The sequence below is a fragment of the Acanthochromis polyacanthus genome, chromosome 7 (assembly GCF_021347895.1).
Source record: "Acanthochromis polyacanthus isolate Apoly-LR-REF ecotype Palm Island chromosome 7, KAUST_Apoly_ChrSc, whole genome shotgun sequence".
NCBI lineage: Eukaryota > Metazoa > Chordata > Actinopteri > Pomacentridae > Acanthochromis > Acanthochromis polyacanthus.
The window spans coordinates 21,896,266-21,912,789 of NC_067119.1; the positions used below are offsets into that span (position 1 = coordinate 21,896,266).

The window sequence follows — 16,524 nt, forward strand, 5'->3', positions numbered from 1 at the left end:
AATAAAATATAAATTTAATTTGTGGAAATCTTTATATTCCAGCTGCCGCTAGAGGGCGATACTGGAGGTGACGAAACATTTACAATTACATCCCGTCGGTGAAGAAGAAAAGAGGTTACACGTGTTTACCGTTCAGTCAGACGTACTTTGAATAATTGTTTAAAATTTGGATTTTGGAACCTTTAAGTGGAATAAAAACTCGTGAAAATGCCGAAGGTTAAGGCAGAGAAGAAAAGCAGGCAGCACCAAGAGGTTAAAAACCAAGGTAAGCTACGTTTATTCAGGTTAGCTTTAGCATGTTAGCAAACACTGCTCTGAGCTGTACCTAAAAGGAGGTTTAGATTCATTTCATATATCTCTACATTACGTTGACATGAGCTCTGTTACCGTGTCAGTGTTTAACATCTCACACCAGGGTGAATTTCAGTTGTTATTTGTGCGTCTATGTTGACAAAACCTTAAATAATGAGGGTTTTGGTTGCTGAGCTCAGTACCAGATTTGTTTAAGAAAAATCTTAATTTAACGTCAATCGACCTTCATACAAATACTCACATGTCATAGTATTGTTTAAGGCATTCATTGGCTTAATGTACATTTTTTTTTGTTTTTTTTCGGCATAGAAATTGCTGTGTTCGCAGAGTTGGGTTTTTGTATTTGTTCAGAACAAAAAAAAAAAAAAAGCTAAACACTGTAAAGCCCTCAAATTGTACTTCTAGAATTACTGGAAGCCCAGATTTCTCTCCCAACATAGTGACACTAACTTATTAAAAAACTGTGCTGCAACAGTCTGAAACGTTTATGCTAAAACCACAGATTTTTAAGAAAAGCTTCCAACAATAAAAATAAGAAATACAATCAAATTATTCTTCCACCATTACTTTACTCCTTATTGTTGCACAAGCCCTGAACTGAGTGTCCTGTTTGCTGTCTGTTGCAGGAATCATGTTCAACACTGGCATCGGTCAGCACATCCTGAAGAATCCACTGGTTGTCAATGGGATCATTGAGAAGGTGGGTGTACTAGTACACTGTGGTACTGAAAATAAGTTTTTAAACACACATGTATAACCACAACCACTCAGTTATATGTTAAAGATGACATGCCTCCTGATCTGTGGTTGTAGCTCAATTGTAATGTGGGTCAATATATTACTGAGTGACTTTTGAAGTCCATAGGATATGCCTTATATACATTTTCATTAAAAGTAAAAAACAAACCTAATGTTTTTTATGTTCATTATGATCACGTCTTTACAAATTCCGTCATTATTTGTTATGGAAATAATCACTTATTAATAAAAAATGACTGGATGCCACTAAAATGTCAACTAAATAACGGTCCAAATTTAATAACAACCACCTTCTCATTAGCTAAATAATAATAAAATGAGCTTATTCAAAAGTAGTTTTGATTATGTTCTTTTTATTAAGTTAAGATAATCATGACAGATATTTCTGTTTTGGTAATAAATCCGATTTTATATGGAAAATAACTAATTCTTATTTTAGATACAGATACAATAACTAATTCTATCTGTATCTAATTGTGTACTAATTGTCCACGAAATCTCTTTCAGCTAAGTTACCCATTATAAAAACACCTCTCAAGGAAGTGTGTCATGTGTCCCCTTCTTTCCAGGCTGCTCTGAGGCCGACAGATGTGGTTCTGGAGGTGGGGCCCGGTACTGGCAACATGACTGTTAAACTGCTGGAAAAAGCAAAGAAGGTGAGAGCCTCAGAAACCTGTCTTACTCAGGATGTGGTTCAAAGACAGAGACTCTTAAAGAATCCTGGATAGAAATCATTTGGTGAATTCTAAAAGTAGTGTTTGTATCATACAGTTGTTGCTGCTTTTCCAAGGAACAAATTGACTGCTTTGTAAAAGTCAAATGAGAAAACATCCAGCTAGTTTTGTGTGAAACTTTACACATGTGCAGTTAAATGTTATTTTTGGGCAAAGTCAACAATCTTTCCAAGAGGTTTTTTTTAAATCACATTTGTCTTCTGATCTAAACATTCAGTGACCCCTGAAATTAAAGGTTTGGCTTTCTCCCCATCCTTTATATAGGGACTTACTTGCTCTAGTTAGCCTGGAAAAAAAAAATGCTTATGGGAGTTAAGAAGATGTGACGATGTTTCCTATGACCCAATCCCAACTTCCACCTAAAGGCCAAAACTCTAAACTCTTGTACTTGAATGTGTCAGTTCATGAGGACTTGAAATTAGGGATGGGAATTTCGACTAATTTCCTAACCGACTAGTCTAAAATTTTATTTGTGACTAGTCGACTAGTCTATAAAGCCACATAATGACAGTGAAGAAACATTTTCATTTATATTCCGCTCCCTAAGTCTGGATGGGATCTGTAGTGACTTTGTGCATGCGCGATTCATCTGCCGTCTGGCCGCGGAGTGATGTGGGTCTCCCCTACTCACTCAGACACTGGGACTGCTGTGGGGTTACTGGACTGACAGCCTGTGCTTTGGGAGGGGGAGAAGCTCACAGCAGCACCTGCTGCTTGTTGAGGACAGTAACTGCAGAATGATCCGAGTTTTCCTGTCAGTCTCCAAAACGGCAGAAAAAGTCGCTAGATTTGTCGCTAGTCGCTTTTGACAAAAAAAAAGTCGCTAGGACACTTTGGAAAATCGCTAAATTTAGCGAGAAAGTCGCTAAGTTGGCAACACTGGTTTCTGCTTACACAGCCGACAGGCGACCTTGTTGTCATCTGCTGCGTCAAAATACTGCCAAACAGTGCTGATTTTCTTACGCGGGAGCGTCGCCATCTTCCCACATTACCTTTCCAAACTTTCTTCCCCAAACTGTGTGGCCCTGCCCCCTGCTGCGTGTGTGTGTGTGTGTGTGTGTGTGTGTGTGTGTGTGTGTGTGTGTGTGTGTGTGTGTGTGTGTGTGTGTGTGTGTGTGTGTGTGTGTGTGTGTGTGTGTGTGTGGGGAGGGGAGGAGCAGCAATTCTCACCCTGGCTGCTCAGCCTGTTTACAAAGAAGCCGAGGCACGAAGAACAAGGTGCATGATGCTTAATGCAGCGTTTAACCGACTAGTAAAATACTAAACGTTTAATAAATGAGTAGGCGGTTAAACGACTAGTCGCCCACGTCCCTCCTTGAAATAGGTTGAAAAGAGGAATGTGACACACTATTATGATGCTTGGAAACAGCGCATCACCATTTAAAAAAACTAGTCAGTTACTTTAAGCTCTCTCACTCCTACGGGGCATAATGTCAGATTTATTTAAGGTTGTTGCTAGAGGTACGGACCCGTACCCGTAGCCTGTGGACTACGGATACGGCACTTGCCATTTGCCAATCAGATACGCGAGATCTGGTCACGTGACTCCCGGTAGACGCTAGCTGTACGGACCCGTAGCATCGGTACGACAGGTACGGACCCTAAACCTGACCCTAACACTAACCCTAACCTTAACCTTTGCTTACCTTTCAACAGTTTGCAGTGGTTAGCAGCTTCTTGACTCGCGAGACTCACGTACGGATCCGTATCTGTCTGGCAAATGGAAAGTGCCGTACCCGTAGCCTGTGGGCTACGGATACGGGTCCGTATCCGTAGACACTACCTTTATTTAATTGTAGTTTATCTGGTCTGTAAAGCACTTTGACTTGAAAGTGCTATATAAATAAAGTTATTATTAATATGATTATTATTAGAGTGTAGAGATTAGAATGGGCCTGTAAGGAGTTTATTTTGTTGTACTTCCTTGCATACGTGCACACAGACAGCTGTGGACATCATGGACACGTATTCATGTTCAGACCAGTGTTGAACCTCTTACATCTATGTGGCGGAAAATTTGTCATTTTTGGAAGAGTCTGCATGCAGCCCACAATTAGCAGAATACTTAGATGTTGTTTAATAAACACGTGTGGAACAGAGTCCTCCAAGAAAATAGTATAACAACAACTATGCATCTGTTGTGTCTGCAGTTGTGTACATGCTACAAGAGAGTATAATGAAGGCTTAACACGGACCTCAGGTGGAGATTGAAAAGATCTGATGATCAGAAAAGGCATCATCTTGTGGTGTTTTAGTTTGACTGCTGTCACTCAGTGTGCGTGTCGCTTTTGTTGAGTATTGTGAATTTCCCTGTACACTTTGTAAACAATTGTAGAATAAACAGACCAGACTTTGGTATTTGTAGTCTGAAGTGCCATTTATGAAGAATCAGTTCCATAATGTTTTTATTTTGCCCAGATTAGATATTATGATGTTTCTCTATTATAATTTTATTTTAGCAATGATGCAGCTGTCTGATTTCAGTCTTATCTATTTGCTTGTGAACAGTTTGTAAGCCTTCAAAACACATTTGTGTCAATAAATAACAGATTTATGATCTCTTGGTTAAAATCTAGTCGTGTTTCCCAGATTATCCATTTTTAATGCTAAAACCTCAGATTGCACAACCTCAGTAGAAAGTTTTATTTTGGAGAGACAATAGAGCAGTGATCATTTAGGGATGCAAAACTGATGAAGAATCAAGTTATAATTGTGTCTAGGGAGTTTTCCCCATTAATTATGCATTTATTTATTTAATACATGCATAAATATTTGTAAAAAGCAGCTGTCAACTTGCAGCAGTTTGGTCCTAACAGTAGTTGCTGTGTTTACAGGTGGTGGCCTGTGAGTTGGACTGCAGACTGGTGGCTGAACTTCAGAAGAGAGTTCAGTGCACGTGAGTGGAGTCAGCAGTCCTGTGCTGCCATATATTTATATAATAGTGGTGATTAAATAAAGAGTTAGTTTGTAATCTAATATAGACTTTGTTTGTTTTTTCCCAACAGGCCCTTACAGACCAAACTTCAAATATTAATTGGAGATGTGTTAAAGACAGATCTGCCTTTCTTTGACGTCTGTGTGGCTAATTTACCTTACCAGGTAAAGTCTCCTCCGTACTGCTCACAGTTGATTTCTCGTTGTTCATTGCATTTATCTGGAGCTCACTTTTTCTGCATTGCATAGATTTCATCACCGTTTGTCTTCAAGCTGCTGCTGCACCGGCCTTTCTTCAGGTAAACAACAACCAGGGACCCACTGAGGACTTTAATCTCGTTCTTCTCCTGTCCACGTTGAGCGTTTGGAGCATCTGTGTTTTGTTTCTGTTCAGGTGTGCCGTGTTGATGTTCCAAAGAGAGTTTGCAATGCGACTGGTTGCCAAACCTGGAGACAAACTTTACTGCAGACTGTCCATCAACACACAGCTTCTGTCTCGTGTGGACCATCTCATGAAGGTCAGCATGCACTTGTTGATGTTTGTCTGACATGCTAAAGCTGGACTCAGACTGGAGGAATTTTGGGCCAATTTACCCCAATTTCACACTTCCTGACAATTGGAGACAAAATCTGATCTGAGCTGATGTTTAACTTGTTTGGTAATATGAGATGTTTACAGATCAGTCTTCCTTTAGAACGACTCACAGACTCATCAGAGCTTAACTGATAATATCAACCACGTTTGATATTTAGGCGTTAAAATCTGGATGATCATCATGTTTATGTAAAGCAGCACTAAACATTCTTGTCCTTAAGTCTTTTGTTAGAGAAATATTAAAACTGATGATTTTATATCTCACCTCCGGTTCTAACTGAAGATTAATTGACCTGTGCTGACATCATCTGCCCAACTAGTTTCAGTCTTACTTTAGTCTAGCATAGTCAGATCGTTGTACAGGGTCTGGCTGGGAGGAAAAATATGTTCTGGCTTGTTTGTATTTCTAAACCAATCCCAATCGCCTTGTTTGGTGCTGCAGACTCCCTTCAAAATGTTGGTGGGAGAATTATTTTAGTAGGTAAGCGCTGTCATTTGAAGTGGCTAACTCACTTATACCAGAAAGAAAGAAGCAGTGCTATCTTATTGCACGATCCATTCCTCAGCAGAAATTTACAAATTTTAGTCTGATAATTTGAGGGCTTGCTCAGAGGTGGTTATTTCCTGATGTGAAGGGGCTTTTAAGAATAGCAACATGAAAATATCAGTAGGAGAGACAGACGCTGTATTAAATGCGCAGCAGAAACAGCACACTGATATCCAGAGTCTACTCTGATTGAGTCTGATTAGCATTACAGCAAGTCGATCCATCTGTGTCTCCATGAGATCACAACGTTATGCACTGCTCCACGACTGTTTCCTTTGCCACAGTAATCTTAATAATATCCTTTCAACTGTGATAGTTTTTCAAATCTTGTAGTTTGTGCACATCTGAGATTGGAGAGAAGAACGTCTGAAGTTGCTTGTCTCCTAATGTGTTTGACGTAACCTGATTTTAAATCTGTTAGGATTTTAAAACAGCAACTCCTCAGTCACTGAAGCATCATGACAGTGTCTATAGATGCTTCATTGACAGAAATGTTTTTCAAAAACTGTGTCTTAGTGTTGATGTTTTTTCTGCTTTCAGGTTGGGAAGAATAATTTCCGTCCTCCTCCTAAAGTGGAATCAAGTGTCGTCAGGATAGAACCGAAAAATCCTCCTCCTCCAGTTAACTTCCAGGTGAGGTTTCATAAATAAAGCTGAATGTTGTGAGAAAGTAGTCGGCCAAAATAAAGGTAAATGATGCTACCAGACATTTTCTTCTCTCCTCAACAGGAGTGGGACGGTCTTGTCAGAATAGCCTTCGTAAGGAAAAACAAAACCCTCAGTGCAGCTTTCAAGTGAGTACCTGTCGGCTGCAAACACAGCGACTCGCACTGAAGCTTGTGTTGTCAAAAAAGGTGCAAGAAAAACACAGATGATTCTGTTAATGTGTCTATTCCAGGTCCACTGCGGTGGAACAGCTGCTGGAGAAGAACTACAGAATCCACTGTTCTGTTCACAACGTGGTGAGTAAATGTTCCAGTGATCAGGCTGCTCAGTGGTTGGACTGAAGAGAGCATGACTGTCGCTTTTTAAAGACCTTCACTGTTTGATTCACAAACCTGATGCTCCGTGTCAACAGGAAGTCCCAGCCGACTTCAGCATCAGCAAGAAAATTGAGAGTGTTTTACAGGAGGCTGATTTCAGTGAGAAGAGAGCCAGGTCCATGGACATCGATGACTTCATGGTGTAAGCTGATCATCTGGAACTTAACGGTTAAATAATGTTTCTAAAATCCATGATTGATGTGAGCGGTAATGGTGTGTATTTCCTCCATCTTCAGGCTGCTGCATGCGTTCAACTCTGCAGGAATCCACTTCTCCTAGACAGCAGAGGGAGCTGACGAGAACAGCTTCATCACTTCTCACTTTATAATGACAAGGACAAGCTGGTAGTCAAAAGAACATTAGTCTGACTGATGTTTCCCCTTTTGGATTACCACCTGAAGGAACTGAATTTCAAACGTTGAAACAAGTGGTTGAATATACAGAGTATTAGAGATATTTAAACTGCTCATATTGAGTGCATTTTTACATCAGTAAAATGTATGAAGTGTCACCGCCATGCATGATCAGATGGAAGCTTGGGCTGCAATCCAGATTGTACTTTTTTTTTTTTTTTTAAATGCTCCGATCTGCTTGAAACTCTACATGTGTGATCAGAGACCAATCTTGATCACATCCATAGGCCAAAATACACTCTCAGTCACAGCATCACCTGGTGGATGGATAGGAAAAGCTCTATGACTAGCCTGTACATGCTCCAATCTGCCTGAAATTTTACAGTGTGATCCGAGTCCAATCCTGATGATATCCACAGCCCGACATGCACTCTCGGTCGAAACGCCACCTGGTGGACATGTATGGACTCGCTGACCAGCAAGAATGCGAGAACCCGTCCAACGCTGCTTGCAGCTTTAATTGCTTTTACTTTTTCACTCCATTAAGAGGCTGCTATTAGTTTCAGGAGCCCGGCCAGATGGATTATCGGCCCCGGCTCACAGCAGCAGTGTCGCTAATGAGAGTAAAATAACAACAGCAAGTGTGAGAAAAAGCTCACAGCTGAGCGGCAAGTGTGGAGGTACAGAACACCTGGCACTGTGTGGAAATCAGGAGTTCATAATGCAAACTGCTGTTTTTTTTAATCACCTGTTGAAAATGGAGAAAAGGAATGACATAAAAATGAACCTCCAAACCTTTGGCCTCACGTAGATCAGGTGTGTTTGTTTACAGTATTTCTAAGCTTCTGTTAAAGAGCAGCGACGGAACTTCGCTTTAAATATTGGCAGCCATCGACTATATGCTGAAAATAAGGCTGCTGCATTGAGCAGTAAAGCCAAGAGCAGGGTCATATGCTAAATGAGAGGAAGCTGGCACTAGACACCCAGGGGAAGCTTCCTCCTCTGCGTCCTCACCCCACCCCACCTTCATGCCAAACATCCGTGACCGAGGCCAAGATCAATAACACAGTTTAAAGAGGATGGACTGTAAATAGAGACGATGGATCCTGCCGAGGAGGAAGCTTTGACCACTGATGGCCTCCAACTGGAGCGGCAGCATCTGATCAAGTCGAACGTTGATGGCTGTCAGTTTGCACGACAGATTTTTAGATCGTGTCGTTGCAACTGTTGTGGAAATCTGGATGAGTCGCAGCAAAAACAGTCGAGGTTCAACAGGATGGATGGATAGATAGATAGATAGAATCTTTAATAATCCTGAGGTAAATTCAACGGAGCTTAACTGGTTTGTTTCACTGGCAAGACTGCTGAAAAAAATGCATGTAAAAGAAAAACTGCTGAGCTGATACACTGATTGAATGGGTGAAGTCTCGGTATAATCCATCCCTGCAGCGTAAATCTGAGCAAAATTTCTATGTTTTTTTTGAATGAGAAAACTAACCAGTTTTTACTCTTTTCTATAAACCACATTAGCAGATAGCATGTTGTCACCCAAGTGAATATTTCTTTGGTGAAAACAAAAGCATTACTCACCCACATTTACACAGTGTGCATATCAAATGCAGCACTTGGGGGAAATGCAGAATGTGTTAGTCATAATTCTGCTCATCTCACATGTGTGACGGATCACATTTTAGTACATAAACCGGCCCATTACCACCTCTGTAAGTTATATGCAACATCAGAATGTGCTGAACCTGGAGCCGGCCAGCTGCTCGTATTAATCTGTAGGAGACAGAGTGAGGTGCACTGTGTGTGTGTGTGTGTGTGTGTGTGTGTGTTGCAGAGGCGGTGTTTCCCTTAGAGTGGGCGTGTGCATGTGTGAAAGGTTGTGCCTGCTCACCTATGGCACAGATGGAGAGTCAGGGTCGGGCATAGCCGTATTTTTTGTTGATCGCGTCTCATTTTTCCATACCCAATTTTTTACAGTTATATGGTTTTTCATGTCACGTTGTTCATACTGCTGCGCTCTGATAGCTTGTCTTTTTGTCCTGTGATAAATGCACCAAAATGTATCTGAGGATCTGAGCGTATTTGTGCCCATAAAACTTCTTGCGCGTCGCAAAGGTTACGAACCCAGGACCTGACCTCACACTCTCAGCGGCTACGAGGCTTGGTAAGGGGAAGCCGCAACACATCAAACAGCCCACTTCCCTTTATGACACCAAGCAAATAGTCATAAATGCTCTTATCGGCCTTTCTAATAGTGTGCACGTTACAGTCAGATTCATGGTGACGTAAACTATTACATTTCATCTTTATCACATCCAGCGATCACTTCTTTTTCACGGGCCTCGTTTATAACGGCTGGACAGCTTGTTGCATAATGAAATTCAAAGCGCTCTTATCGACCAGGGAGATCTCGCACTCCGTTTACGGTACTTACATTTATATATATATTTTGTATTCCCACTACAGGCAAACAGGTTGGCACTTTCACCTTGCAGCAAGATCCGGTTCGAATCCCGGGGTGGGCCTGGGATCTTTCTGCGTGGAGTTTGCATGTCCTCCCTGTGCATGCGTGGGTTTTCTCCGGGTACTCCGGCTTCCTCCCACAGTCCAAAAATATGCTGAGGTTAATTGATCACTCTAAATTGCCCGTAGGTGTGAATGTGAGTGTGCTTGTTTGTCTGTATATGTAGCCCTGTGACAGACTGGCGACCTGTCCAGGGTGTCCCCTGCCTTTGCTCAAGTCAACTGGGATAGGCTCCAGCACCCCCCGCGACCCTAATGAGGATAAAGCGGTGTATAGAGAATGGATGGATGGATGCACAGAACATTTCAGATTATTTTACCACAGATCAAGGGTACAGATTGTTGTTGTTCACTGTGTATTGGGTAGTACTCATTTTGATTTAGACTGATTAGTATACAGAATCCTATGCTGTTTATGGTTTACTGCTGAGAACTAGTTGCTAAAAATACAGAATATTATTTCTTATTTTATGTGTGACAATTGTCAGTAAACATTCTAATACGTGAAAATTGACAGGGTTGTATATAGTGCTGTTCTTGCACAATATCACTTAATTGCCCTCAGAATACTGTCGTTGAGCTTACTAGTTTTACATAACAGGCAGATGCTGCAGCTAATGATGCTATAATTCACATAAATAAGGAAACAAGTCCATCATAATTTGAAGGTTAACAGTCCAAAATGAAAAAGGTCATATACAGCTTTCCTACTGGGTTAAAGAGACAAAAAAACAAAAATGAAAAATACTTTGTAAAGGTAAAATATCTGTTGTACCCCACTGTGCCCCCCCACTAAAATTAATCTGGATCCGCCCCTGATTGTTCCTGACCGGCTGGAACAATTATGGCACTGGTTCGGCATGTTTACACAGATGCACAGATCTGACGAATCACAGTCTGTAATTATATATTATTGTCAAAAAATTTATTGAAAACTGCAAAGAATTTTAATGCCATTCAGAATCAAATTTAATGCTTTTTTTAATGCCATTTAAAGCCTTAATTTTCGCCAAATCAACTTAATGACAATTAATGCTTTTTAATGCCCTGCAGAAACCCTGTATTATGTATACATTCAGCTGAAATGTGTGAGCCTTTAATAAGATGCAGATCACTGCTAGCAGGTTCATTTCTAACTTATGGGAGTTATTCAGAGCATTTATTTGTCACAGAAATCATTCAAATGAAACACATGAATTTATTTCTTCATCCAGCATAACATCCGGTGCAAACACTGATCAACATAACCAGTGGTAGGTCAGTCGTCTTCACTATACATTTATTAATAATTTTCTAGTTTCATTTTTATAACAAAGTGTTAAATGGGTGGAAAACATGTTTTACATTAAGAGCTGTTTTTTTCTTTTTAAAGTCAGTTGCCACATAGAATGACATGGCACGAACTGAAGCAAACTACATGTAAAAACCTGTCAGGGACACGAGGAAAGAAACACAAAGAAAGAAGCACAATGTGGTTCAAGGCTTCTCCCAAACTGGTAAAAACTCTGAGAAGGAAGGAGAAGAGATCATCTACAATGTAATATGACTTTACAATGCCAACTGAGGACCTCGAAGCATGGAACAGTGATGTAGGTAAGCTATCACAGAGTGCACATGCAGAAATGTCAGCCAGAGAAACCAGAAATCAAATACTGGTTTTGTGTAGTAAACTTTTCAGTGAAGATCTCTCCTTTAACCAGGTCAAAGATATTCTGTTCAAAGGAAGTAAAAACAAGTATAAAAAAAATAATTTAACAACAGGGAGAGGAAACTAAACATTCTCAACGAAAAAAAAACAAATTGGAAGGAAACCAAACTACTTTCCTTCCTACGTTTTCTAAAAAAGACCGTAGTGAGTGTAGAGCCAGTTTTGTTAGGAGAGGGATCATAACAAATGCAAGTCCTTGAGCCTATTGTTACATGAAACAGTCCTTTAATTTGTGTTTTCACAGCTGCTCGTGACAGCTTGAGTTGTGCCAAACATCTAGTGGTTCCGTTTCTGTTTGTACCACTTAAACCTCTTGGGTCTCTAAAGAGCACGTGGCCTCTTGGGGTTGATCTGCTTACTGGCCTGCTCCTCCTCCTGGAGAGCAGAACGGAATGACTTCACTTTATCTGTTGGAGACACGGAAAGATGGAGTGTTTGAAAAAAAATTTACAATCAGACAGGCAGATTATCCACCAAAGGACATAACTTACTTAACCCTCCTGTCGTCCTGCGGGTCAAATTGACCCGTTTTAAAGTTTGAAAATGTGGGGAAAAAATATTTTCACAGTGAAACTTCTGATGTCCACATTTTCAACAATTTTGGGAAATCTTTGAACATTTTTTGGTGGAAGAAACAAATGTTAAAAATGTTTCATTCACATGAAAATCAACCAGAATCCAGCAAAATTCACTGGATTTTGGTTGATTTTTTATGTGAATGTTCTTAAAGAAAATATTAGAAGTTTTTTGTATGTAATCACTTTACACATTTTTAGGACTTTTCTGGAAGTTTTTTACTCATATTTTGAAATACAAGAATTTTCTTGCTAATTTTTTTAAATAAAACTTTTAAGGTAAACTTTTAAGACATTATTGGAATTTTCTTCCTGACTGTGTTGCAAATTTTCTGAAATTTGTAGGGCTGGCCCGAATAGTGGTTTCTGGCGTCCGAATATTCGGGCCCTATTAAAGACGAATATCCGAATATTCGTCTTTAACAGAGCGGAGACGGCCTGAATATTCAGATCTGTTCGTCTGGTCTCCCGGGTCCAAATTTTGCCTTCGTTTTGTCTTCAGTTAAACTGAAGAATTCCCAAACAGCGGAGGTCTTCAGCATCTTGTCTTGTGTTTATGCAACGAAGTGAAGCGTGACGTCAGAGTCGGCAGCCACCCGGACATTCGGGTGGTGGTAAGAAACACGAATGGAGGAGCCGGAATGAGCCGAAGTGGATCGAAGGTGCAGGGAAGAGACGAGCTCTGAATATTTTCGTCTGGGGGGAAGAGGGGGTAACGCCGCATATGCTGCATATTCGGCGGGGGGGGGTATTCGGATACCAAAATTAATATCCGGATACAGCCGTAGTGAATGAATATTCGGGTCCAGCCCTAGAAATTTGGGGATTTTTTTTTCTGAATGTTTGGATTTTTTCCAGACAAACAGTATTTTTTGGTGCCTGTAAATGAAGACAACACGAGGGTTAACAGTGTCGAGAATTAAAAGTGTGCTGTTGACATTACACGTGTGTGTGTACTTTAGTCTCACCTCGGAGTTCAGTGAGGATTTCTATCTTCTGGTCTAGGATCTGCTCCAGCTGTGTGGCGTATGACTCCACGTCATAGTCCACCTCTTCTGTCATCTCCAGCAGCACCTTTTCATCTTCCAGCCACCGAATAGACTCCTGCTCAGAGAAGAAACACAAAACTGAGTGTTTAGGACATTTACTCCGTAGCGTTCTTCTACAGCCTCCAGACAGACGTTCTAAATCCACTGTCAGGATGCTCATTCATCTGTTTGAAGGACAAGGTAAGCTGCAGTGTTGACTCCTCCTGACCTGGAAAACAGCTCGGTGGTCCTCAAGGACCTGCTCCTCCATCTCTACTAACTGAGACACGGCCTCATGGAAGGTGAAGAGTTGGGGAGACACCTCCTCCTCCTGGAAAAAACAAACGTCAGTGAAGAACACAGCATGAAAACTGGACACGAGACAGAGATGAGCTCATCTGAGATTACTGCTGCAGTCTGGTTATTAGTGGAGAATTCAGTTCACAGAGAAATAATGTGGATTATAACTCTGTCAAGGAACGTGGCAGAATTATGCGACGATCGGCGTACGTGAATCCGTACTTCCATCTGTGCACAACATTACTGAAAAACCGAATAACGGATCTGGATGAAATTTTCACGGAATCAGAAATGACACGAGGACCACCTCATTAGATTTTGGCAGTGACGTGGCTTATAGTCTGGATCCATGGATTTGTTAAGTATTTCCCATTGAGATAGCGGCATGGCATCACTGTAACTATGACAACAAGTGAACACTACGTCAGCTGCTTGCCGACGATCACATGATCGCGATCCTACTACAAATCAATTACTGTCAAATTAACGGAAATGATACCAGGAACAATTGATTAAATTGTGGGGATGTTTCCAAGTCATATCAATTCCTGCCACCTGCTACATATTTAGGATTCGGCATCCGTGCATAACGTACACATGCATGATACACGCCTGTGTTCAGCACAAAGTCAGGGAATGAACAGTCTTGACAGAGTACTTTGCTCTCTGAGTGCTTTTCTTGTTTAAAATATGCCACAGTGAGCGCCCAGGCAGCTCAGCTGGCTGGGCAGGTGACCCATGAACAGGAGCTGTAGTCCCAACACAGTGGTCATGGGTTCAAATCCAGCTCATGGCCAGTTACTAAATGCTATTCCCTGACTCTTCTACCCATGTGTCCCATCTCTCTCACTGTCCTATCTAATAAAGGCAAAAACGCCCCCCCCCAATAAAATAATATATGTTACTCTGACAAACAACAAAATTTCTCAGGTTCTTGAAACCTGCTTGTATATTTTCAAAGATGAGGGTCAGATGCTGCTGCTTACCTGTGTGTTGCTGTAATACATGCTATGAAATAATTCATTGCAGCAGTTTAGGGGAAAAAAGGTGGTGTGTGTTTTCATGGCATGTTTGCACAATTTGTCCGACAGTCTGTACCACATTGGTGACAGGTACTTTTTGGACATACATTAATTGTATTACAATAAACAATGCATTACTACTGTGATATAATGTTACTTATATGTTAACAGCCCTCCTCCCTCCTGACACAGAGAACCTGTTAAAAGACCAGACTTACATTCTGCTCACAGAGCAGTTTGAGGTCGTCTCTCTGAGGTGAGATGCTCAGCCAGTCCTCGTCCAGCAGATCCAGCTGGTTGACAGTGTGGATGTTGGGTCGTCCCCCCTCCATCACTTGGTTGGGGTCCACTGTCAGCTCCTTCACCCTGCAGACAGAAGAGACACTAAATTGGTCACGACTGACTCATTCTCTCACTCAGACCCGGTCTGGAAATGGCTTCTCTGATGGTGACATGGAGCTCACAATTAGCACAGCGTGGTAGCATTGTGGTGGAAGTGACATCATGCATGGAGGGAGATGGCTTGGACTGATCGGTAGATGGCGGTTATCATGCTAGCTGGAGTCAGGATGGTCAGAGCTGGTGTTTAACAAGGCGCCACAGAGCTGATGGGGGATTACCGCCTTGTACCTAACGTGTGGGGACAGCGCTAATTAATGAGGACTAGGACTTTGAGAGGGATTACCTGCTGAGAGCTGGCTCAAACAAAGAGCTCATCCTGGATGTGTTTACTGGACAGCTAAAGTCATGTGTTGAACCGCCATGTGTTCATTCTAATTTATCACCTCCAGCTTTCACAGGTGTTCCTGACATCAACACGGATGCAATCACATGGAACAAATAAAAGACACGCCCACGTGGACGGACAGACAGATGCATTGTTCTTCAGGTTTTCTCTACAGCTCAGCCAAAGATACAAGTGAAAGCACGACTCAAAGCAGCGATGAAGAGCATGAAGGGCGCACATGATGCAGATGAAACAAAAGAGGGAAGAAGAAACAGATGAAGCGTTCCCCAGTGAAGCTGATGAAGTGAATGGGAGCTGCATGGTTGTGTATTATTGTGTACTAAAGCATGAAGGGAGCACATGCACTCTGGGCATATATAAGTGTGTGTGTGTGCGTGTGCATGTGTGTGCGTGCTGTGCTTTGGTGGAGTGCTCGACCTGCTGGGAGATGTAGCAGCAAAGTCATCGAACTCAAAGGTATTGGTGGGCGAGTGCTCAGGGCGGCTCCCCTGACCGCCCTGGGAGAAGGGGATGTCTGACGGACTAATCCCAAACTCCTTCACTCTACACAGCGGCAACCAGCCACAGCAGCACACAGAGGGGCACAGGGTGGGAGACGAGAAGGGAGAAAAAGGCAGGAAAAAAGAGGAGTGAGAAGGAATACAAGAGTCAGAAAGAACTACTGAGAGTAAGCAGAGAAATTTCCATAAACAGCAGCATACAGCTAATCTAAATCTATACAACAGCCACTAGGGATTATAGAAGAAGTACAAGAGCTAATATTTCACCAGAGGGAATCATTTCCTTTGTTTCCTGTAGAAACAAGGCATTGTGCACATCACTGTAGTGGGTCAACATATTCCCACCTGTTGGCGTAGCGTAGAGTGTTGAGTGTGTTCTCACAGGACGTCATGCCAGGAGAGATCGTTGCAATCTGTTTTCAGAAAGAGAAAACCATTCAGATTAATATCTATGGAGATACAGTATGGACACACCTTCAAGGGTACCTATGATTTTACTCGCCATCTTCATAACCTGGTGAAGATGGCCAGTAAAATCATGGGTACCCCGTTCCACTGATGCCACAAGACTTATTTATGCAGGCCACCATCAGGCAAGCAAACAGCATTCTTGCTGATCCATCCCATGTCCTGTTCACACAGTGTGAGCTGTTGAATTCAGGCAGGAGGTACAGAGTCCTGCTGTGCAGCTCAACTGTTTTAAAAATTCTTTCATCCCCGTCTCAGTCAAACTCATTAATGAGCGGCGAGGTGCAGCTACCAAAGGGAGGTAATTGGGGATGTGTAAATGTATGCATGGGGGAATGCGTGCATTTTAGTTTTGTTTTTATATTA

The 16,524-nt window shown here is 41.7% G+C and overlaps 2 protein-coding genes across 8 annotated transcripts in view; one reads left to right on the forward strand and one right to left on the reverse strand.

The window, feature by feature from the left end:
- Positions 1-69: 69 nt before the first annotated feature.
- Positions 70-10,323, forward strand: dimt1l (DIM1 dimethyladenosine transferase 1-like (S. cerevisiae)). The gene is made up of 12 exons (XM_022211272.2): positions 70-265; positions 939-1,012; positions 1,641-1,727; positions 4,640-4,701; positions 4,811-4,904; positions 4,989-5,038; positions 5,134-5,257; positions 6,422-6,514; positions 6,611-6,675; positions 6,780-6,843; positions 6,960-7,066; positions 7,161-10,323. The coding sequence occupies exons 1-12, from the start codon at positions 208-210 to the stop codon at positions 7,201-7,203; spliced, it is 921 nt and encodes a 306-aa protein (XP_022066964.1). The 5' UTR covers positions 70-207; the 3' UTR covers positions 7,204-10,323.
- A 664-nt stretch (positions 10,324-10,987) lies between these two features.
- LOC110963078 (kinesin-like protein KIF2A) overlaps positions 10,988-16,524 on the reverse strand; it is a 60,066-nt gene continuing 54,529 nt past the window's right edge. For 5 of the 7 annotated variants that reach the window (XM_051951041.1, XM_051951040.1, XM_051951042.1 and 2 more), the window contains 6 exons: positions 16,036-16,103; positions 15,608-15,733; positions 14,661-14,808; positions 13,350-13,451; positions 13,061-13,196; positions 10,988-11,924 (listed from right to left, as the gene is read on the reverse strand). In XM_051951041.1, the coding sequence (XP_051807001.1) occupies positions 11,839-11,924; positions 13,061-13,196; positions 13,350-13,451; positions 14,661-14,808; positions 15,608-15,733; positions 16,036-16,103 (666 nt within the window). In that variant the 3' untranslated portion in view covers positions 10,988-11,838. The remainder of the gene's footprint in view (positions 11,925-13,060; positions 13,197-13,349; positions 13,452-14,660; positions 14,809-15,607; positions 15,734-16,035; positions 16,104-16,524) is intronic. The other 2 variants (XM_051951043.1, XM_051951044.1) reach the window with 1 other exon arrangement.